Source organism: Olea europaea, unplaced genomic scaffold, assembly GCF_002742605.1.
Source record: "Olea europaea var. sylvestris unplaced genomic scaffold, O_europaea_v1 scaffold1932, whole genome shotgun sequence".
In the NCBI taxonomy this organism is placed as follows: Eukaryota; Viridiplantae; Streptophyta; class Magnoliopsida; order Lamiales; family Oleaceae; genus Olea; species Olea europaea.
Window position 1 is genome coordinate 63,477 of NW_019237150.1, and position 21,575 is coordinate 85,051.

Sequence of the window (21,575 nt, forward strand, 5' to 3'; positions counted from 1 at the left end):
TCTCTAAAAAAGGTCATCTCTCCCTCTCGAGCTCCTAACACGGTCTCAGTAGACCTTGGGGCTCTCACATCACAAATGAGCATAACCCCGAACTCTCTCGCTATCGTAATAATCACATGTTCCTTATACTTGGTCGGTTCTTTAGGGTAGACCAAGTCGTCGTATGAGAACTAACAGGAATGGCCCCGGGGATCAGGGATGTACTTACGTCCTCAAGTTTATCACTACGGTTCGAGGCTCTGGATGGACAGCTACTATCACTCTTACTCGACGCTGTACTACTGCTGCTACTACTCAACATAATACTAAATCAAATAATTAAAACTTAAAGGCCCGAACTCTTACCTTTTTTGGATGATCGCTTACCAACCCACTATCCCCGAGCTCGAGCTTTCTTTTACTGGAGAGTGAAAAGTGAAAAGTGAAAGTGAAATGTGGTAACTATTTATAGGGGTCTTTGGAAGGTCAACGGTCTATTAATCCTGGCCTTTGAACGAAGACACGTGGCGGCCATCCAAGATCGTGACCTGACATTGCACGTGGCAGCCATTTGAGGTCGTTCTCTAGCATCTAATTGAACGCCTTACACGTGGAAAGATGTTTGGACATCTATGCCTTTACATTTTTACTCGTAGATCATGCTTGGACGAAAATCTACAATCTTGATGCACGGGGGTCTGTGATGACCCCAGATCTTGTAATCCCGAACTCGATCCCTTAACTCCGACCTTAACATCACCCAAAACTACCAAATCAAGGTCGGGGTTTGTATATCAACACGCCACGCACTTCTTAACGACCTATGAGTGCATTAATTCTACTTAAGCCACAATCTTTACCCTATTTGACTCCTTTTTCGACTCAAACAATGTTTGAACACTTGGAATGAAACACTAACTCCTTATCCTATGAGGATAAGGACCACAAAAGGATAAGTCCTTCTAAAACTCTATCATTAACACCTATAAATACACAACCCGGGCTCATTCTTGAGGTACGTTTTTCATTATTTTCAGTTTATAGCTTTATGCACTAAATTCCCTATCTGACTTAAGTATCGGAGGGGCGACGAGCACACACCTCGTTGTCTTTGTTGCAGGTATTCAAAGGCCGTTCGTGTTCATCAAAGTTCGGAGTTTAATCACCGAGTTCGAGATCCTTCAGGTACTATTTTTTGGTAACATCAGGTCCAATTTTAGAAACATTGCTCACATGGTTAGGTAACTATGAGTCTGTTTGGGAGTGATTTTGAGAATTGATTTTTTGACCGTTAAGAGAAAAGTGGCGTCCACCTATGAGAGAAGAAGTCAAATATAACAATTGAATTAGTGAAATAACGATCAAAAAATCAATTTTTTTGGACAAAAAATCACTCCCAAACAAGCTATATATATTTTCTAAGTACACTGTCAACAATCCCAACTGGTCCCCAGATAGAAAAAGTCAAAACTCCAGGCACCATATACGCATGTATCATACAGATTTTCTGATAATCAAATCCTGTCTTGGACGGGATTTAAAAATTGGCAATAATGATGCTTGTCTTGACTCAAAAATAGAAAATAAAAAATACAGACTGATTTGGCAACTGTTGATTGGAGTTTCATATTTTATTTTTTAAACTGTCCAATTATATTTCGATACGTGTCCCTCTATTTTCGTATGTATTTTTACGTCTATTTGTCTAGTATAAAATTTGAACCCTGTCCAGGCAGCGTAACTCCTCCTTAAATTATAATCTACTCCGTTAGGACATGGCCTTTTTCGCCGCCGCACCCTGCAGAGCCCGAACCCACCTCGCTTCCTCCGCCGATTGTTATTCCCTTTTGCCCTTGAAATTCGACAGAATTACTCCCCCTTGCCATTTGAATCCAAAACGTCATTCTGTTTTCTGTACCCTGTCCAAACAGACAATGGCGGAGCATCATCTCGAACCGGTGGTTCTGCAGCGGCCAGACTCGTTCGGGCGATTCGGTAAGTTTGGTGGGAAATATGTACCTGAAACCTTAATGTACGCCCTCACGGAGCTCGAGACTGCATTCAATTCCCTCGCTTCTGACCAGAAATTTCAGGTCTTGCTTAAAGATCCTTTTTTTTCTTTTTTCTTTTTGCGAAATATATATTTAATTCACATTTTGTTTTTCTGTGAATCATTTTGTGATTCTCGATTTTTTTTAACTTCTTATGAATTTTAATTCTAAAATATATTTTGTAATGAAAACACGCTGTGTCAAGCGCCTTGTATGGTAATGTGATTAAATTATTGGCTGGTTTAGTAATCGTTCTGCTTTTTCTTCACTCTACGGTTCTACGTTTATTTTTATTTTTATTTTTTTTGGGGGGGGGGGGGGGGGGAGGGGGCAAAGTTTAGCTATGTTGTGAATTGTATTTTGAAAAATAGATTTTACTGAATTTAATTTTTTTGTCTAGAGAAATGTTGTTACTAGAAAATTTAAAACTTGGGCATTTTCAGCATGATCAAGCTATAAATTTTATACAAATTGTTAAAATATAATTATGCATTTTAAGACATTGTAAAGATAATGATTTAAGTAATAGAACACTGAATATAATCAAAATGTATGATTGATTGTACTACATGTAGAATGAGCTAGATGGGATATTGAGAGACTATGTCGGGAGAGAGAGTCCTCTTTACTTTGCGGAACGACTTACAGAGCACTATAAACGTCCTGATGGAAGAGGGCCACAAATTTACCTCAAAAGAGAAGATCTTAACCACACTGGGGCCCACAAAATCAACAATGCTGTTGCCCAAGCATTGCTAGCCAAGCGCCTGGGCAAGAAACGTATCATTGCTGAAACAGGGGCTGGTCAGCATGGTGTTGCTACAGCTACCGTTTGTGCTCGTTTTGGGTTAGAGTGTATTATCTATATGGGTGCTCAGGACATGGAGAGGCAAGCACTCAATGTCTTCAGAATGCGACTTCTTGGAGCTGAGGTTTGTTTATCAATACTAGCTTTTTACTAGTTCTTTTGATAATCTGATGTACTCGGAATTGCAATCCCCAGTTATCCACGCATCAATCTTCTCTTAGCATACACAAGAATGCTGGTAAATCCTGTCTACCCCGTTGTCATGCCTGGACAACTATGTGCAGAACAGTGATTGCAAAACAAAATTATCATTGTGGATTTGGGGTACTTTCCAGCATTCAGCTCATTAGGATGCTGTATGCAGCAATATACGTGCATTCTTTTTTCGAATTGTTTATGTTTCTTGCATCAAGTAGTCACTCTGGTTTTTGGGTTCCCTTCAAATTCACAGACTAGCAGCATCTCCAACAGCATTACCAGGTGCCTCTTGCTTAAGGTGTTCTGTCAAGGCTTACACCTTGGCTTACTGAGTCAAACTCAAGCATAAGCCTCGTGACGGCAGGGAGTTGCCACATTTGGGCTTTGTTCTTAGCACCCTCAAACCCTCGGTTGCTTGGGTTTTCCAGAATGTGTTTTAAGGATTTTTGGGATGTTCCTAACACAAACCTTCTTAAAAACTAATAAAATCAAAAGAAAAGAAAAAGATTGGAGATTAGAGGAGAAAAAATGAACACCCTGTGTGCCCTGGCCCTCTACTTGCACCCCTGAACAGAAACAGAGAAGAAAAAACCAGCAATGTTGCTCCTTTCTAGCTAGCATTTAACAAGTTTTTCTTCTTTTCTTTCTTTTACTGTCTTGGATTTTGTCTCCACTTGTCAGTTTTCTACCTTTGTACTGGAATCTGGATCATCTGACCCAGCAATGGCCTGAAGAAAAAAATGTTTACTGACGGGATGAGACGAAATAAATTTCTCTTTGGCTTTCCAGCATTCACCTCCTTCCCTTGTCAGGCCTTTTCATTGAGTTTACTCTGGGTTTTGCTTTTTCTATTAAAACCAAGCTAACGAAATTTTTGAAGCTTGATACTTCCAATTTTGGATTAGCGACCTTGTCATATAATTACTACTTTCATTACTGCTTTATTGATTTATTGTTTGCTACCGTATTGATGTCTTTTATGTTTCGAACTGCAAATTTGACTTTGATTTTGTTATAAGCATTATTTATTTATTTATTATTATTTTTTTTTTTACTAACTCTTCAATTTTTTTATTGGTGCCTTGAGGCTTATGTCTTGCCTCACAGATGGAAAATGCTTAGATTCCTCTATCTATCGTTTTTGAATACTCAGAGATTATGAAACTACTTTTTATCAGTTTATTTCACAATTACAAGAACAAACTTTCCTTTACTATTCTGATATCAGTACCATCTTTTGCAGCTTCCAAATCTATGAGCCTCATTGTTATTCATGAAGAATCTTTTTCTAATAAAATCATCAATTCCTTAATTAAGAGTGCTTGTGCAAGTTAATTTATCATGCCTGCATGACATCAAAAAATGACTCGTGCTTTTCAATTGAATTTTGGCGACTTTGCATAAATGGCTCGGGGATACAATTTATAATGCTGCTTTTGGCTTTCCCAACTCACATGCAGGTGAGACCATGCTTGTGCAAGTTAATTTATCGTGTCTGCATGACATAAAAAATGACTCGTGCTTTTCAATTGAATTTTGGCGACTTTCTTAAATGGCTCGGGGATACAATTTATAATGCTGCTTTTGGCTTTCCCAACTCACATGCAGGTGAGACCATGCTTGTGCAAGTTAATTTATCGTGTCTGCATGACATAAAAAATGACTCGTGCTTTTCAATTGAATTTTGGCGACTTTCTTAAATGGCTCGGGGATACAATTTATAATGCTGCTTTTAGCTTAAAATTTCCGAACTCACGTGCAGGTAAGACCAGTTCATTCGGGGACTGCAACGCTGAAGGATGCTACATCTGAAGCTATACGAGACTGGGTAACCAATGTGGAATCAACTCATTACATCCTGGGATCTGTTGCCGGGCCCCATCCATATCCTATGATGGTAAGAGAGTTTCATGCAGTGATTGGTAAAGAAACAAGGAAACAAGCATTGGAAAAATGGGGTGGCAAACCCAATGTGCTTGTTGCATGTGTTGGTGGAGGTTCAAATGCGATGGGGATCTTTCATGAATTTGTCGATGACAAAGATGTTAGGCTGATTGGTGTGGAGGCTGCTGGTTTCGGTTTGGACAGCGGTAAGCATGCTGCCACATTGACTAAAGGAGAAGTTGGAGTCTTGCACGGAGCTATGAGCTACTTGTTGCAGGATGATGATGGGCAAATTATCGAGCCACATTCTATTAGTGCTGGGTAAACCGTGTTCATATTTACCAATAATTTAAGATGCCATTTGTTTCGATATATTTTCCCTGACTAAAAAGCGCTTCTTTATGACCTCCATAGCCTGGATTATCCTGGAGTTGGACCAGAGCACAGTTTTCTTAAAGATATTGGACGTGCTGAGTATTATAGCATCACCGATGAAGAGGCTATAGAAGGTAAGGAGAGAAATCTAATGTTCCATTTGTTCCGTGCTTTTATCTTCGTATATGCAGCTGCCCAGTCCTCTGGAATTCCTTGTTCAACATAGTCAAAGTAGATTATAAAAAAACCTAAGGTCCTTTTATTGCTTTCCCTCCCACAATATCCAATTGCTTTATGTTGTTCTTGATAGAGTAATTGTAAGTGTATATGAATTGTTAGGTCATCCACTGATGTATTTAGTTGGATAAATTGATACGGGATAGGACCAGTATTAAGGGGAAAAGAATCTTCATTTGTTGGGAATAATATCCAGCCTCGTCTAAGAACATTACACTAAATGTGTCTCTCTGCCTGTGTCATGCCAGCTTTTAAGAGATTATCTAGGCTCGAGGGCATCATCCCTGCACTCGAGACATCTCATGCACTGGCATATCTAGAGAAGTTGTGCCCGACGCTTCCAGATGGAACTAAAGTTGTGCTCAACTGCAGTGGAAGGGGAGATAAGGATGTTCAGACAGCCATTAAATTGTTAAAGCTTTGATTGTATTAACTTGAAAATGTGCATGTGAACCTTCTAGGAATTTCGGGGAATCATTTCTTGAGATCCTTTTGAAGGGCAATTTAGTTTGTGTCATGGTCTGCCACCATGGTTATATGATGAAATTTTTCATATGAAAGCAATGATAAACCAGTCAGGTTGCCATTATTTATTGGTACAATTTCTCAGTTCTTCCCTCAACTTTGGGGTACAACATAAAACACTAAAATCCACCAAAACTTAATCTGTATAAGATCCAAGTTTTTTAACTCATTATTGGTATCTACAAGTAAAGCCGATGCTCCACTCAGTACAAACTTTTATCGATCTTCAAGCAGCACGAATCTTGACACCTACTTCTGTCCAGTTCATGCAACTCAACCAAGCTGAATTCCGAGTTCCAGTTCTTACTGCTTTGCCTGTCAAATACGAAAAAAATAAGAGAATAAACGCATTGATGTGCACTTGGCTATATTATCAAAACTCCAGAGAAGCATGCAATGAACGACAAATATGAGAACCTCGTTGTCTGTTTAACATGCATATGGAAACATTGCTTTTTAAAGGTACGAAATCAAGCAATGTCGACAATATGGAAGTAATGTGTCAAAATTTAGAGCCTGTTTGGGCGTTCAAAAAATCAAAAACTGCGTCTAAGGTTAAGAAGCTATTTTTGGACACGTTTGAATAATTTTCTAGATGCATTTGTCAGACTAGAAAAGCTTTTAGAGAACTATCCAAAGTTAGCTTCCTCACAAAGCTCTTTATAAAAGTATAGCCCTGCCAAACAAAGCCCCAAATAACTTCCTAAGCACAGAAATAAGCAGTATCCAGCCAATGCGTGGAGAAAAAGTCAAATGAGGATAAGTTAGCAAATTACCTGAGAATACAAGAAAGTTCCTAGAATTGCAATGGCAGCTCCAAGAGCGTTGATGGGTCGTACGGGTGTATGGAAAATGATGATAGATGAGACAATGACAGAAATGCGTTTCATTGTGTTTCCAATGCTAAATGTCAAGGGAGAAATCTCATCAAGTGACATGTATGACACCTGATTGTATAGGTGGTAGAACACACTCTGGGCTGCCATCCACCTGTTATTTACAAAATTCAACAACATAAACATCAATAGAAACAAACCTCCGAATCTTGACAAAAAGGCGAAAGAAACAAAATTTAGTACTCTGTTACCCAATATTCTACATGAAGAATAAAACTCAATAACATCAAAAACTACTCAAATGAGTCGTATCCGCATTATTAAATAATCAATTTGGATCAACTAATCATATAACAAAGGATTCTATTCAAGGAGGACTAAGCTCTTGTTTGCCCTCCATTTTCTAAAACTCATTTTTAACCACGGGCCCACAACTTTTATAACTTTCCAACCACACAAACTATTTTTATCAAAATCAACTAAAAACTTGATTTTTAGTTAAACCAAACGGGGCTAAGTTGGTTTTCTAGAATTTATATACTTACATGGCTAGATTAATCATCCACAAAATTTACAAATAAATACAAAATTATTCACCTCTTAGAAAACCTAGTTTTGTGATACAACAATGGATTCTAGAGAATTAGTGATACATGGATTTTGTATTTACACCCATCAAATATCTTCACGACATCATACGTGCAATATTAGACAAAATAAAACAAAACAAAAGTAGGTAGGTCTTGTCATGTAATTACCAAATAATCTGGGGTCCAATTTGAGATAGTGATTCTTTAAATCCAAGAGCCCACATTTGTGGTCCTTCGACAGCAATTGCAAATGGAGTGAGAATCAAGAGAGAGAGCATAGATAAGCAGGCATAGTAGTTCATTCCACTAACAGACTTGCCCTTCATGCCCTTCTTGGAAAATATGTTCCGAAAAACAAATGCCAAATTCGATATCATGGCCCCCATAAAACCTGATGTGAACAGCCAACAACCATATACGTATGCATCAGACAAGAACATGAATACTGGTAATTTCTGTTTAACACCTCCTACAACTTTATTCAATTTTCAAAAATACCAGAAACGGCCAACCAAAATCACTTATATAAACAAATTCATGAGACTCCATGAAGAATTCATGATGAAGAAATAAAAAAGACAAGTTTCATGGTCGCACTGAGGTCTCACCAGTATATAACAATGAAAACTTAGAAAGTTGGGTTGCTAATGTTAAAGTAAGTTCAAAGTTACTTTTTTTACTAGCAAAACTTACTTTCCACATAAACTTTAACTTATACTATAGAAGATTACATTTTAAGAGTTTATCCGAGAATGTTCTAATCAAATTTATTTCTATTTCTGAATGACAATATGTCAATACCCCCTCCTACTATAGCAAATCAAGTAAAAGAGGACAATATTAATCAAACAAGGTTCAATCAAATCACAAAAGTGAATCAACGAATTACCAGTCATGTTGAAGTTGAGCTCGGTGAGGGCTGCGAGACCACAACCACCGATGATCGGAACGAGCGACAAGTAAACAGACGGTGAAAATGTCTCTCCCAAGAGAAATCTCGACACCAAAACACTGAAAGCAGGCTCACCGCTCTTGATTATGTGAGTAAATGATACAGCCACCTTTGACATACTCACAGTAGCTGCAACATGACCAATAGTATGTGCAACAGCAACCTAAAAACGTCAACCCAACATCAACATTAATCAATTCTTCAATTATTTTAGAGAAAATACATACAAGAAAAACATGTTTCCGTGGATCCAAATCACAGAAACACAGATGGCATGTTCTGTGCCGTGGACTGAACGGTGTTAACGAAGAAAAGGAAACTAAGCATTTCGTCCATTTTCGGTCTCAAGTCTCTGTCCAGAAGTTCAAAAACCCTGAAAAATAATTGGTAAGGGAGACTCGACAATATAAACCAAGAATTTGTCAGTTGCAAGAAAAGGACCTAAAGTTCAAAAAGCATGAGAAATAATAAGTGATGATTTAAACATTGTCATCTAAGGGGGGAAAAATAAAATAAATTTTTTTCCATTGTACTGCCAAATTCCCATCCAGAAGTTCAAAAATCCTAAAAACAATTGGTATTGTGGTCTTGACAATATAATATTAACACAAAAAGAAAACTAATTTTTTTGAGCACTGCACACTATAGAAGTTCAAACTCCAGAAAATAATTGGTAAAGTGGACTCCACACTATTAACCTACAAACAAATACTAAAATTTAGTCCATTATGCTGTCAATTCATGTCCAAAAGTTCACCAAAAAAAAAAAAGAAAAAAAGAAAAAAAAAAAAGGGTATTTGGACTCCATATTAGCTGAGAAAAAGGTGCTAAAATTTTGTCAATTATACTATGAAGCCTGTGTCTAGAAGATCAAAAACACAGAAAAATAATCATACAAACACGAATTACCAATGTCCAAAAACCCATAACAGAAACACATATATCAGAGAATTCACTAAAAGAAAATAAATAACAGATCGTAGAACTGCGCAAGAAGCAAAACCCAGATCTTGTAAAACCCTAAATATGCTTACAGGAAAAAGGGTCTTCCAAAAATCAAGATCAGTTTTTGGGGCTTCAGCGATCCTCAGAGCCCAAGAAATAAACATGATCAATGATCCAGCAGCCAGTGAAAGCGTTGAAGTTAACCATGGAAATGGAAAAGCATTCAACACTTTTTTGTTATATATATTAAAGATCACATTCAAAGCCCACCACGTGGCAAAATAAATCCCGATCTTCAGTCTCCTCGCCGCCTCGGATTTCACCGACGGCGACTCGCTGATCGGCTCCGATTTGTCGGCTTCATACGCTTTACACGAGATCAAAGATTGCACCTTTTCATGTTTTAAAGACTTCTTTAAAGAAGTGGAGAAAGCTTCTGGTGAAACGACGTGGAGGGGTTTAGAGAGAGAAACGATGAAGTTCCGGCGATTATTTATCTGTGGAAGAAACGGCAGGTGGCCGGCCTGTGCCTGCACCGGAGATCTTGATAGGAGAAAATCTGGAACCTTGAGTGCTAAAGTGGACTGCTTGAAAGAGGAGATCATAGTATAAAAATTGGAATTTTGAAATCTGAGCAAAAATCAAGAGGAAGGGGTCTGACCCAGAAAAAGTTGACAGGTTTATATATATTACTGTATGCTTATGTTGTCAATAGATAGACGGGGAAATTGAGAAAAACTTGAAGCTTTGGTTACGCCAGAAGAACAGATAAAAGCTAGTTGTTGACAACTTTTCATGGAGAAAAGGGTTTTTGGGGAGAGATTTCTTTCTCCTTTTGCATTCACTGACTCAAGAGAGAGAAAAAGAGACGAGGTTGGCTCTAAGTTTAGTAGGTTGGCAGAACCGAAATCACGTAGGTTTGGTTCCTAATGCTAACTAGTGGCGCCTTCACTGCAAATTTTCAAGTCCCCAAATGTAATTTTGTGTCATCTTTCTTATGGGTGTAATGAGTCATAATTTTTTTTATTCAATTGAACTTATAAATTAATGTCAATGGTGTTTTCATATAAATTGATATTAAACACCATTGATATTATAAAATGCGATTACAAAATTGACATTTTGAAGGTTGTGAAGATTGAATCTCGTCGTTTTGATTTGTAGCGTCAAGGGTTTCAGACCTTACAAATATTTACATTCGAGATCCCTTTATGATGGAAACCGTTAGTTTGACTTTTAAATTACACTTGGATCTCGATCGTTTAGACGTTGTGAAGATAGATTCCTCAACTTTTGACTTTCAAACATCTAAGCTATGGATCCGTTTGTGATGAAAATCATCCGTTCGATCCTCAAAGGTCAAAATTTAATTAAAATGACCATTTTACATTGAAGTTTTCGTTTCGATAATCCGATGATTCTCCCTAAAGTTGATTTGTTTACCCTATAAGTGATTGTTTAACCTTCAAGTTTTTGTTTCTATTTATTTATTTAATATTTTTTCCATTGATTCAAAAATTAACTATTTAACTTTTGCAAATCAAACTTTAATCCATTTATAAGTAATTGCTAATTCCTAAAGTCAGTAATTTTAGTAATAAGTAAATAAATTGAATAGAGGTATAGCAAGTTTTGAATTTTGTTATGTCATTAAAATCTTTGGCTTGACGTATATATTTAATAGAATGTGATAAAGAAGAGTTAGAGTTAGAGTTAGAGCTAGCTAAATACGCCATACATCAGCAAATATTTTGATCATAGTATTTAGAGTTAATATTAATTACTTGTCATGTTTCTTAATTTAGAAGTTCAATGTCTATTCTTGCTCGACTATCTTCAATGAATGTCAACCACTAGGAACACTAATACTAATGGTTTAATTTTAAAGTCTTAGATATATTGCCAATAAATCTTTCTTGAAATAATGTCCTCGAAGCGCATGATTCTTTTATAGATCAAGACATCAAGAGGTTTTGTATTTTAAACACGGTCTTTCATTTTTTTTCAAGATAAATAATATCGGAATTTCTAAAACCCGGTCTATGTTTCGCATTCTTTGGCCCCCATTTATTAAAATTTATTTTTATCAACTTTTCAACTCGATATTCATTAATTTTATCAAAATTTACTATAGATTTAATTTATGTCAAATCAAACATGGCTTTAATTAGATATCCCACCTACCACCACAGGTGGTAGTATTGAAGCATTCAATTACCCCATTTCAAAAGCAGCTAGTGGGCTCCTCTATCAAAATGTATGATTGATTGTACTACATGCAGAATGAGCTAGATGGGATATTGAGAGACTATGTCGGGAGAGAGAGTCCTCTTTACTTTGCGGAACGACTTACAGAGCACTATAAACGTCCTGATGGAAGAGGGCCACAAATTTACCTCAAAAGAGAAGATCTTAACCACACTGGGGCCCACAAAATCAACAATGCTGTTGCCCAAGCATTGCTAGCCAAGCGCCTGGGCAAGAAACGTATCATTGCTGAAACAGGGGCTGGTCAGCATGGTGTTGCTACAGCTACCGTTTGTGCTCGTTTTGGGTTAGAGTGTATTATCTATATGGGTGCTCAGGACATGGAGAGGCAAGCACTCAATGTCTTCAGAATGCGACTTCTTGGAGCTGAGGTTTGTTTATCAATACTAGCTTTTTACTAGTTCTTTTGATAATCTGATGTACTCGGAATTGCAATCCCCAGTTATCCACGCATCAATCTTCTCTTAGCATACACAAGAATGCTGGTAAATCCTGTCTACCCCGTTGTCATGCCTGGACAACTATGTGCAGAACAGTGATTGCAAAACAAAATTATCATTGTGGATTTGGGGTACTTTCCAGCATTCAGCTCATTAGGATGCTGTATGCAGCAATATACGTGCATTCTTTTTTCGAATTGTTTATGTTTCTTGCATCAAGTAGTCACTCTGGTTTTTGGGTTCCCTTCAAATTCACAGACTAGCAGCGTCTCCAACAGCATTACCAGGTGCCTCTTGCTTAAGGTGTTCTGTCAAGGCTTACACCTTGGCTTACTGAGTCAAACTCAAGCATAAGCCTCGTGACGGCAGGGAGTTGCCACATTTGGGCTTTGTTCTTAGCACCCTCAAACCCTCGGTTGCTTGGGTTTTCCAGAATGTGTTTTAAGGATTTTTGGGATGTTCCTAACACAAACCTTCTTAAAAACTAATAAAATCAAAAGAAAAGAAAAAGATTGGAGATTAGAGGAGAAAAAATGAACACCCTGTGTGCCCTGGCCCTCTACTTGCACCCCTGAACAGAAACAGAGAAGAAAAAACCAGCAATGTTGCTCCTTTCTAGCTAGCATTTAACAAGTTTTTCTTCTTTTCTTTCTTTTACTGTCTTGGATTTTGTCTCCACTTGTCAGTTTTCTACCTTTGTACTGGAATCTGGATCATCTGACCCAGCAATGGCCTGAAGAAAAAAATGTTTACTGACGGGATGAGACGAAATAAATTTGTCTTTGGCTTTCCAGCATTCACCTCCTTCCCTTGTCAGGCCTTTTCATTGAGTTTACTCTGGGTTTTGCTTTTTCTATTAAAACCAAGCTAACGAAATTTTTGAAGCTTGATACTTCCAATTTTGGATTAGCGACCTTGTCATATAATTACTACTTTCATTACTGCTTTATTGATTTATTGTTTGCTACCGTATTGATGTCTTTTATGTTTCGAACTGCAAATTTGACTTTGATTTTGTTATAAGCATTATTTATTTATTTATTATTATTTTTTTTTTTACTAACTCTTCAATTTTTTTATTGGTGCCTTGAGGCTTATGTCTTGCCTCACAGATGGAAAATGCTTAGATTCCTCTATCTATCGTTTTTGAATACTCAGAGATTATGAAACTACTTTTTATCAGTTTATTTCACAATTACAAGAACAAACTTTCCTTTACTATTCTGATATCAGTACCATCTTTTGCAGCTTCCAAATCTATGAGCCTCATTGTTATTCATGAAGAATCTTTTTCTAATAAAATCATCAATTCCTTAATTAAGAGTGCTTGTGCAAGTTAATTTATCATGCCTGCATGACATCAAAAAATGACTCATGCTTTTCAATTGAATTTTGGCGACTTTGCATAAATGGCTCGGGGATACAATTTATAATGCTGCTTTTGGCTTTCCCAACTCACATGCAGGTGAGACCATGCTTGTGCAAGTTAATTTATCGTGTCTGCATGACATAAAAAATGACTCGTGCTTTTCAATTGAATTTTGGCGACTTTCTTAAATGGCTCGGGGATACAATTTATAATGCTGCTTTTAGCTTAAAATTTCCGAACTCACGTGCAGGTAAGACCAGTTCATTCGGGGACTGCAACGCTGAAGGATGCTACATCTGAAGCTATACGAGACTGGGTAACCAATGTGGAATCAACTCATTACATCCTGGGATCTGTTGCCGGGCCCCATCCATATCCTATGATGGTAAGAGAGTTTCATGCAGTGATTGGTAAAGAAACAAGGAAACAAGCATTGGAAAAATGGGGTGGCAAACCCAATGTGCTTGTTGCATGTGTTGGTGGAGGTTCAAATGCGATGGGGATCTTTCATGAATTTGTCGATGACAAAGATGTTAGGCTGATTGGTGTGGAGGCTGCTGGTTTCGGTTTGGACAGCGGTAAGCATGCTGCCACATTGACTAAAGGAGAAGTTGGAGTCTTGCACGGAGCTATGAGCTACTTGTTGCAGGATGATGATGGGCAAATTATCGAGCCACATTCTATTAGTGCTGGGTAAACCGTGTTCATATTTACCAATAATTTAAGATGCCATTTGTTTCGATATATTTTCCCTGACTAAAAAGCGCTTCTTTATGACCTCCATAGCCTGGATTATCCTGGAGTTGGACCAGAGCACAGTTTTCTTAAAGATATTGGACGTGCTGAGTATTATAGCATCACCGATGAAGAGGCTATAGAAGGTAAGGAGAGAAATCTAATGTTCCATTTGTTCCGTGCTTTTATCTTCGTATATGCAGCTGCCCAGTCCTCTGGAATTCCTTGTTCAACATAGTCAAAGTAGATTATAAAAAAACCTAAGGTCCTTTTATTGCTTTCCCTCCCACAATATCCAATTGCTTTATGTTGTTCTTGATAGAGTAATTGTAAGTGTATATGAATTGTTAGGTCATCCACTGATGTATTTAGTTGGATAAATTGATACGGGATAGGACCAGTATTAAGGGGAAAAGAATCTTCATTTGTTGGGAATAATATCCAGCCTCGTCTAAGAACATTACACTAAATGTGTCTCTCTGCCTGTGTCATGCCAGCTTTTAAGAGATTATCTAGGCTCGAGGGCATCATCCCTGCACTCGAGACATCTCATGCACTGGCATATCTAGAGAAGTTGTGCCCGACGCTTCCAGATGGAACTAAAGTTGTGCTCAACTGCAGTGGAAGGGGAGATAAGGATGTTCAGACAGCCATTACCCTGTGTGCCCTGGCCCTCTACTTGCACCCCTGAACAGAAACAGAGAAGAAAAAACCAGCAATGTTGCTCCTTTCTAGCTAGCATTTAACAAGTTTTTCTTCTTTTCTTTCTTTTACTGTCTTGGATTTTGTCTCCACTTGTCAGTTTTCTACCTTTGTACTGGAATCTGGATCATCTGACCCAGCAATGGCCTGAAGAAAAAAATGTTTACTGACGGGATGAGACGAAATAAATTTCTCTTTGGCTTTCCAGCATTCACCTCCTTCCCTTGTCAGGCCTTTTCATTGAGTTTACTCTGGGTTTTGCTTTTTCTATTAAAACCAAGCTAACGAAATTTTTGAAGCTTGATACTTCCAATTTTGGATTAGCGACCTTGTCATATAATTACTACTTTCATTACTGCTTTATTGATTTATTGTTTGCTACCGTATTGATGTCTTTTATGTTTCGAACTGCAAATTTGACTTTGATTTTGTTATAAGCATTATTTATTTATTTATTATTATTTTTTTTTTTACTAACTCTTCAATTTTTTTATTGGTGCCTTGAGGCTTATGTCTTGCCTCACAGATGGAAAATGCTTAGATTCCTCTATCTATCGTTTTTGAATACTCAGAGATTATGAAACTACTTTTTATCAGTTTATTTCACAATTACAAGAACAAACTTTCCTTTACTATTCTGATATCAGTACCATCTTTTGCAGCTTCCAAATCTATGAGCCTCATTGTTATTCATGAAGAATCTTTTTCTAATAAAATCATCAATTCCTTAATTAAGAGTGCTTGTGCAAGTTAATTTATCATGCCTGCATGACATCAAAAAATGACTCATGCTTTTCAATTGAATTTTGGCGACTTTGCATAAATGGCTCGGGGATACAATTTATAATGCTGCTTTTGGCTTTCCCAACTCACATGCAGGTGAGACCATGCTTGTGCAAGTTAATTTATCGTGTCTGCATGACATAAAAAATGACTCGTGCTTTTCAATTGAATTTTGGCGACTTTCTTAAATGGCTCGGGGATACAATTTATAATGCTGCTTTTAGCTTAAAATTTCCGAACTCACGTGCAGGTAAGACCAGTTCATTCGGGGACTGCAACGCTGAAGGATGCTACATCTGAAGCTATACGAGACTGGGTAACCAATGTGGAATCAACTCATTACATCCTGGGATCTGTTGCCGGGCCCCATCCATATCCTATGATGGTAAGAGAGTTTCATGCAGTGATTGGTAAAGAAACAAGGAAACAAGCATTGGAAAAATGGGGTGGCAAACCCAATGTGCTTGTTGCATGTGTTGGTGGAGGTTCAAATGCGATGGGGATCTTTCATGAATTTGTCGATGACAAAGATGTTAGGCTGATTGGTGTGGAGGCTGCTGGTTTCGGTTTGGACAGCGGTAAGCATGCTGCCACATTGACTAAAGGAGAAGTTGGAGTCTTGCACGGAGCTATGAGCTACTTGTTGCAGGATGATGATGGGCAAATTATCGAGCCACATTCTATTAGTGCTGGGTAAACCGTGTTCATATTTACCAATAATTTAAGATGCCATTTGTTTCGATATATTTTCCCTGACTAAAAAGCGCTTCTTTATGACCTCCATAGCCTGGATTATCCTGGAGTTGGACCAGAGCACAGTTTTCTTAAAGATATTGGACGTGCTGAGTATTATAGCATCACCGATGAAGAGGCTATAGAAGGTAAGGAGAGAAATCTAATGTTCCATTTGTTCCGTGCTTTTATCTTCGTATATGCAGCTGCCCAGTCCTCTGGAATTCCTTGTTCAACATAGTCAAAGTAGATTATAAAAAAACCTAAGGTCCTTTTATTGCTTTCCCTCCCACAATATCCAATTGCTTTATGTTGTTCTTGATAGAGTAATTGTAAGTGTATATGAATTGTTAGGTCATCCACTGATGTATTTAGTTGGATAAATTGATACGGGATAGGACCAGTATTAAGGGGAAAAGAATCTTCATTTTGTCGGGAATAATATCCAGCCTCGTCTAAGAACATTACCCTAAATGTGTCTCTCTGCCTGTGTCATGCCAGCTTTTAAGAGATTATCTAGGCTCGAGGGCATCATCCCTGCACTCGAGACATCTCATGCACTGGCATATCTAGAGAAGTTGTGCCCGACGCTTCCAGATGGAACTAAAGTTGTGCTCAACTGCAGTGGAAGGGGAGATAAGGATGTTCAGACAGCCATTAAATTGTTAAAGCTTTGATTGTATTAACTTGAAAATGTGCATGTGAACCTTCTAGGAATTTCGGGGAATCATTTCTTGAGATCCTTTTGAAGGGCAATTTAGTTTGTGTCATGGTCTGCCACCATGGTTATATGATGAAATTTTTCATATGAAAGCAATGATAAACCAGTCAGGTTGCCATTATTTATTGGTACAATTTCTCAGTTCTTCCCTCAACTTTGGGGTACAACATAAAACACTAAAATCCACCAAAACTTAATCTGTATAAGATCCAAGTTTTTTAACTCATTATTGGTATCTACAAGTAAAGCCGATGCTCCACTCAGTACAAACTTTTATCGATCTTCAAGCAGCACGAATCTTGACACCTACTTCTGTCCAGTTCATGCAACTCAACCAAGCTGAATTCCGAGTTCCAGTTCTTACTGCTTTGCCTGTCAAATACGAAAAAAATAAGAGAATAAACGCATTGATGTGCACTTGGCTATATTATCAAAACTCCAGAGAAGCATGCAATGAACGACAAATATGAGAACCTCGTTGTCTGTTTAACATGCATATGGAAACATTGCTTTTTAAAGGTACGAAATCAAGCAATGTCGACAATATGGAAGTAATGTGTCAAAATTTAGAGCCTGTTTGGGCGTTCAAAAAATCAAAAACTGCGTCTAAGGTTAAGAAGCTATTTTTGGACACGTTTGAATAATTTTCTAGATGCATTTGTCAGACTAGAAAAGCTTTTAGAGAACTATCCAAAGTTAGCTTCCTCACAAAGCTCTTTATAAAAGTATAGCCCTGCCAAACAAAGCCCCAAATAACTTCCTAAGCACAGAAATAAGCAGTATCCAGCCAATGCGTGGAGAAAAAGTCAAATGAGGATAAGTTAGCAAATTACCTGAGAATACAAGAAAGTTCCTAGAATTGCAATGGCAGCTCCAAGAGCGTTGATGGGTCGTACGGGTGTATGGAAAATGATGATAGATGAGACAATGACAGAAATGCGTTTCATTGTGTTTCCAATGCTAAATGTCAAGGGAGAAATCTCATCAAGTGACATGTATGACACCTGATTGTATAGGTGGTAGAACACACTCTGGGCTGCCATCCACCTGTTATTTACAAAATTCAACAACATAAACATCAATAGAAACAAACCTCCGAATCTTGACAAAAAGGCGAAAGAAACAAAATTTAGTACTCTGTTACCCAATATTCTACATGAAGAATAAAACTCAATAACATCAAAAACTACTCAAATGAGTCGTATCCGCATTATTAAATAATCAATTTGGATCAACTAATCATATAACAAAGGATTCTATTCAAGGAGGACTAAGCTCTTGTTTGCCCTCCATTTTCTAAAACTCATTTTTAACCACGGGCCCACAACTTTTATAACTTTCCAACCACACAAACTATTTTTATCAAAATCAACTAAAAACTTGATTTTTAGTTAAACCAAACGGGGCTAAGTTGGTTTTCTAGAATTTATATACTTACATGGCTAGATTAATCATCCACAAAATTTACAAATAAATACAAAATTATTCACCTCTTAGAAAACCTAGTTTTGTGATACAACAATGGATTCTAGAGAATTAGTGATACATGGATTTTGTATTTACACCCATCAAATATCTAGAATCTTGACACCTACTTCTGTCCAGTTCATGCAACTCAACCAAGCTGAATTCCGAGTTCCAGTTCTTACTGCTTTGCCTGTCAAATACGAGAAAAATAAGAGAATAAACGCATTGATGTGCACTTGGCTATATTATCAAAACTCCAGAGAAGAATGCAATGAACGACAAATATGAGAACCTCGTTGTCTGTTTAACATGCATATGGAAACATTGCTTTTTAAAGGTACGAAATCAAGCAATGTCGACAATATAGAAGTAATGTGTCAAAATTTAGAGCCTGTTTGGGCGTTCGAAAAATCAAAAACTGCGTCTAAGGTTAAGAAGCTATTTTTGGACACGTTTGAATAATTTTCTAGATGCATTTGTCAGACTAGAAAAGCTTTTAGAGAACTATCCAAAGTTAGCTTCCTCACAAAGCTCTTTATAAAAGTATAGCCCTGCCAAACAAAGCCCCAAATAACTTCCTAAGCACAGAAATAAGCAGTATCCAGCCAATGCGTGGAGAAAAAGTCAAATGAGGATAAGTTAGCAAATTACCTGAGAATACAAGAAAGTTCCTAGAATTGCAATGGCAGCTCCAAGAGCGTTGATGGGTCGTACGGGTGTATGGAAAATGATGATAGATGAGACAATGACAGAAATGCGTTTCATTGTGTTTCCAATGCTAAATGTCAAGGGAGAAATCTCATCAAGTGACATGTATGACACCTGATTGTATAGGTGGTAGAACACACTCTGGGCTGCCATCCACCTGTTATTTACAAAATTCAACAACATAAACATCAATAGAAACAAACCTCCGAATCTTGACAAAAAGGCGAAAGAAACAAAATTTAGTACTCTGTTACCCAATATTCTACATGAAGAATAAAACTCAATAACATCAAAAACTACTCAAATGAGTCGTATCCGCATTATTAAATAATCAATTTGGATCAACTAATCATATAACAAAGGATTCTATTCAAGGAGGACTAAGCTCTTGTTTGCCCTCCATTTTCTAAAACTCATTTTTAACCACGGGCCCACAACTTTTATAACTTTCCAACCACACAAACTATTTTTATCAAAATCAACTAAAAACTTGATTTTTAGTTAAACCAAACGGGGCTAAGTTGGTTTTCTAGAATTTATATACTTACATGGCTAGATTAATCATCCACAAAATTTACAAATAAATACAAAATTATTCACCTCTTAGAAAACCTAGTTTTGTGATACAACAATGGATTCTAGAGAATTAGTGATACATGGATTTTGTATTTACACCCATCAAATATCTTCACGACATCATACGTGCAATATTAGACAAAATAAAACAAAACAAAAGTAGGTAGGTCTTGTCATGTAATTACCAAATAATCTGGGGTCCAATTTGAGATAGTGATTCTTTAAATCCAAGAGCCCACATTTGTGGTCCTTCGACAGCAATTGCAAATGGAGTGAGAATCAAGAGAGAGAGCATAGATAAGCAGGCATAGTAGTTCATTCCACTAACAGACTTGCCCTTCATGCCCTTCTTGGAAAATATGTTCCGAAAAACAAATGCCAAATTCGATATCATGGCCCCCATAAAACCTGATGTGAACAGCCAACAACCATATACGTATGCATCAGACAAGAACATGAATACTGGTAATTTCTGTTTAACACCTCCTACAACTTTATTGTTTCAGACCTTACAAATATTTACATTCGAGATCCCTTTATGATGGAAACCGTTAGTTTGACTTTTAAATTACACTTGGATCTCGATCGTTTAGACGTTGTGAAGATAGATTCCTCAACTTTTGACTTTCAAACATCTAAGCTATGGATCCGTTTGTGATGAAAATCATCCGTTCGATCCTCAAAGGTCAAAATTTAATTAAAATGACCATTTTACATTGAAGTTTTCGTTTCGATAATCCGATGATTCTCCCTAAAGTTGATTTGTTTACCCTATAAGTGATTGTTTAACCTTCAAGTTTTTGTTTCTATTTATTTATTTAATATTTTTTCCATTGATTCAAAAATTAACTATTTAACTTTTGCAAATCAAACTTTAATCCATTTATAAGTAATTGCTAATTCCTAAAGTCAGTAATTTTAGTAATAAGTAAATAAATTGAATAGAGGTATAGCAAGTTTTGAATTTTGTTATGTCATTAAAATCTTTGGCTTGACGTATATATTTAATAGAATGTGATAAAGAAGAGTTAGAGTTAGAGTTAGAGCTAGCTAAATACGCCATACATCAGCAAATATTTTGATCATAGTATTTAGAGTTAATATTAATTACTTGTCATGTTTCTTAATTTAGAAGTTCAATGTCTATTCTTGCTCGACTATCTTCAATGAATGTCAACCACTAGGAACACTAATACTAATGGTTTAATTTTAAAGTCTTAGATATATTGCCAATAAATCTTTCTTGAAATAATGTCCTCGAAGCGCATGATTCTTTTATAGATCAAGACATCAAGAGGTTTTGTATTTTAAACACGGTCTTTCATTTTTTTTCAAGATAAATAATATCGGAATTTCTAAAACCCGGTCTATGTTTCGCATTCTTTGGCCCCCATTTATTAAAATTTATTTTTATCAACTTTTCAACTCGATATTCATTAATTTTATCAAAATTTACTATAGATTTAATTTATGTCAAATCAAACATGGCTTTAATTAGATATCCCACCTACCACCACAGGTGGTAGTATTGAAGCATTCAATTACCCCATTTCAAAAGCAGCTAGTGGGCTCCTCTATCACGTGTTTGGTTTAAGCCAATTTCTAGTAGGTGTTGAATCGATTACTTTGATTGATTAGCACTACTCTCAAAGTTGATTTTACCAACTTTAGCTTGGATTATTATGACATGATTT

General features: G+C 36.9%; 5 protein-coding genes and 1 long non-coding RNA gene across 7 annotated transcripts; 4 read left to right on the forward strand and 2 right to left on the reverse strand.

Moving 5' to 3' along the window:
* The first annotated feature begins 1,696 nt into the window (after nt 1–1,696).
* On the forward strand, nt 1,697–6,125 carry LOC111379111 (tryptophan synthase beta chain 1). The gene is made up of 5 exons (XM_023002444.1): nt 1,697–2,072; nt 2,606–2,962; nt 4,799–5,241; nt 5,335–5,429; nt 5,781–6,125. Exons 1-5 carry the CDS (start codon nt 1,755–1,757, stop codon nt 5,954–5,956), a joined length of 1,389 nt encoding a protein of 462 aa, XP_022858212.1. The 5' UTR covers nt 1,697–1,754; the 3' UTR covers nt 5,957–6,125.
* LOC111379112 (glucose-6-phosphate/phosphate translocator 1, chloroplastic-like) lies at nt 6,088–10,285 on the reverse strand. The gene is made up of 5 exons (XM_023002445.1): nt 9,470–10,285; nt 8,373–8,598; nt 7,652–7,874; nt 6,834–7,047; nt 6,088–6,372 (listed from the first exon to the last, which is right to left on the reverse strand). The coding sequence occupies exons 1-5, from the start codon at nt 9,983–9,985 to the stop codon at nt 6,361–6,363; spliced, it is 1,191 nt and encodes a 396-aa protein (XP_022858213.1). The 5' UTR covers nt 9,986–10,285; the 3' UTR covers nt 6,088–6,360.
* A 1,740-nt stretch (nt 10,286–12,025) lies between these two features.
* Nucleotides 12,026–13,534, forward strand: LOC111379115. Its single transcript, XR_002700004.1, has 2 exons — nt 12,026–12,219; nt 12,347–13,534. It is a non-coding gene; the product is annotated as an uncharacterized LOC111379115 (long non-coding RNA).
* Nucleotides 13,535–13,547: 13 nt separating this feature from the next.
* Nucleotides 13,548–14,883, forward strand: LOC111379105 (tryptophan synthase beta chain 2, chloroplastic-like). Its single transcript, XM_023002436.1, has 4 exons — nt 13,548–13,553; nt 13,708–14,150; nt 14,244–14,338; nt 14,690–14,883. The coding sequence occupies exons 1-4, from the start codon at nt 13,548–13,550 to the stop codon at nt 14,881–14,883; spliced, it is 738 nt and encodes a 245-aa protein (XP_022858204.1).
* Nucleotides 14,884–15,896: 1,013 nt separating this feature from the next.
* Nucleotides 15,897–17,255, forward strand: LOC111379113 (tryptophan synthase beta chain 2, chloroplastic). The gene is made up of 3 exons (XM_023002446.1): nt 15,897–16,370; nt 16,464–16,558; nt 16,911–17,255. Exons 1-3 carry the CDS (start codon nt 16,057–16,059, stop codon nt 17,084–17,086), a joined length of 585 nt encoding a protein of 194 aa, XP_022858214.1. The 5' UTR covers nt 15,897–16,056; the 3' UTR covers nt 17,087–17,255.
* Nucleotides 17,199–20,370, reverse strand: LOC111379114 (glucose-6-phosphate/phosphate translocator 2, chloroplastic-like). Of its 2 annotated transcripts, XM_023002447.1 has the most exons (4): nt 20,067–20,370; nt 19,249–19,462; nt 18,722–18,787; nt 17,227–17,436 (listed from the first exon to the last, which is right to left on the reverse strand). In XM_023002447.1, exons 1-3 carry the CDS (start codon nt 20,336–20,338, stop codon nt 18,776–18,778), a joined length of 498 nt encoding a protein of 165 aa, XP_022858215.1. In that variant the 5' UTR covers nt 20,339–20,370; the 3' UTR covers nt 17,227–17,436; nt 18,722–18,775. The 2 variants fall into 2 exon arrangements, with proteins under 2 accessions (XP_022858216.1, XP_022858215.1); XM_023002448.1 differs by lacking the exon at nt 18,722–18,787 and having other exon boundaries at nt 17,199–17,502.
* Between the last annotated feature and the right edge of the window lie 1,205 nt (nt 20,371–21,575).

Coding starts and splice junctions, on each gene's coding strand:
- LOC111379111 (XM_023002444.1), top strand. CDS start 1,755: ATGGCCTTTTTCGCCGCCGCACCCTGCAGAGCCCGAACCCACCTCGCT. Junction 2,963..4,798: donor TGCGACTTCTTGGAGCTGAG/GTTTGTTTATCA, acceptor ACTCACGTGCAG/GTAAGACCAGTTCATTCGGG. Junction 5,430..5,780: donor CGATGAAGAGGCTATAGAAG/GTAAGGAGAGAA, acceptor GTGTCATGCCAG/CTTTTAAGAGATTATCTAGG.
- LOC111379112 (XM_023002445.1), bottom strand. CDS start 9,985: ATGATCTCCTCTTTCAAGCAGTCCACTTTAGCACTCAAGGTTCCAGAT. Junction 8,599..9,469: donor TTTGGAAGACCCTTTTTCCT/GTAAGCATATTT, acceptor TGACGTTTTTAG/GTTGCTGTTGCACATACTAT. Junction 7,048..7,651: donor ATTGGACCCCAGATTATTTG/GTAATTACATGA, acceptor TGTAAATAACAG/GTGGATGGCAGCCCAGAGTG.
- LOC111379105 (XM_023002436.1), top strand. Junction 14,151..14,243: donor CCACATTCTATTAGTGCTGG/GTAAACCGTGTT, acceptor TGACCTCCATAG/CCTGGATTATCCTGGAGTTG. Junction 14,339..14,689: donor CGATGAAGAGGCTATAGAAG/GTAAGGAGAGAA, acceptor GTGTCATGCCAG/CTTTTAAGAGATTATCTAGG.
- LOC111379113 (XM_023002446.1), top strand. CDS start 16,057: ATGATGGTAAGAGAGTTTCATGCAGTGATTGGTAAAGAAACAAGGAAA. Junction 16,371..16,463: donor CCACATTCTATTAGTGCTGG/GTAAACCGTGTT, acceptor TGACCTCCATAG/CCTGGATTATCCTGGAGTTG. Junction 16,559..16,910: donor CGATGAAGAGGCTATAGAAG/GTAAGGAGAGAA, acceptor GTGTCATGCCAG/CTTTTAAGAGATTATCTAGG.
- LOC111379114 (XM_023002448.1), bottom strand. CDS start 20,338: ATGTTCTTGTCTGATGCATACGTATATGGTTGTTGGCTGTTCACATCA. Junction 19,463..20,066: donor ATTGGACCCCAGATTATTTG/GTAATTACATGA, acceptor TGTAAATAACAG/GTGGATGGCAGCCCAGAGTG.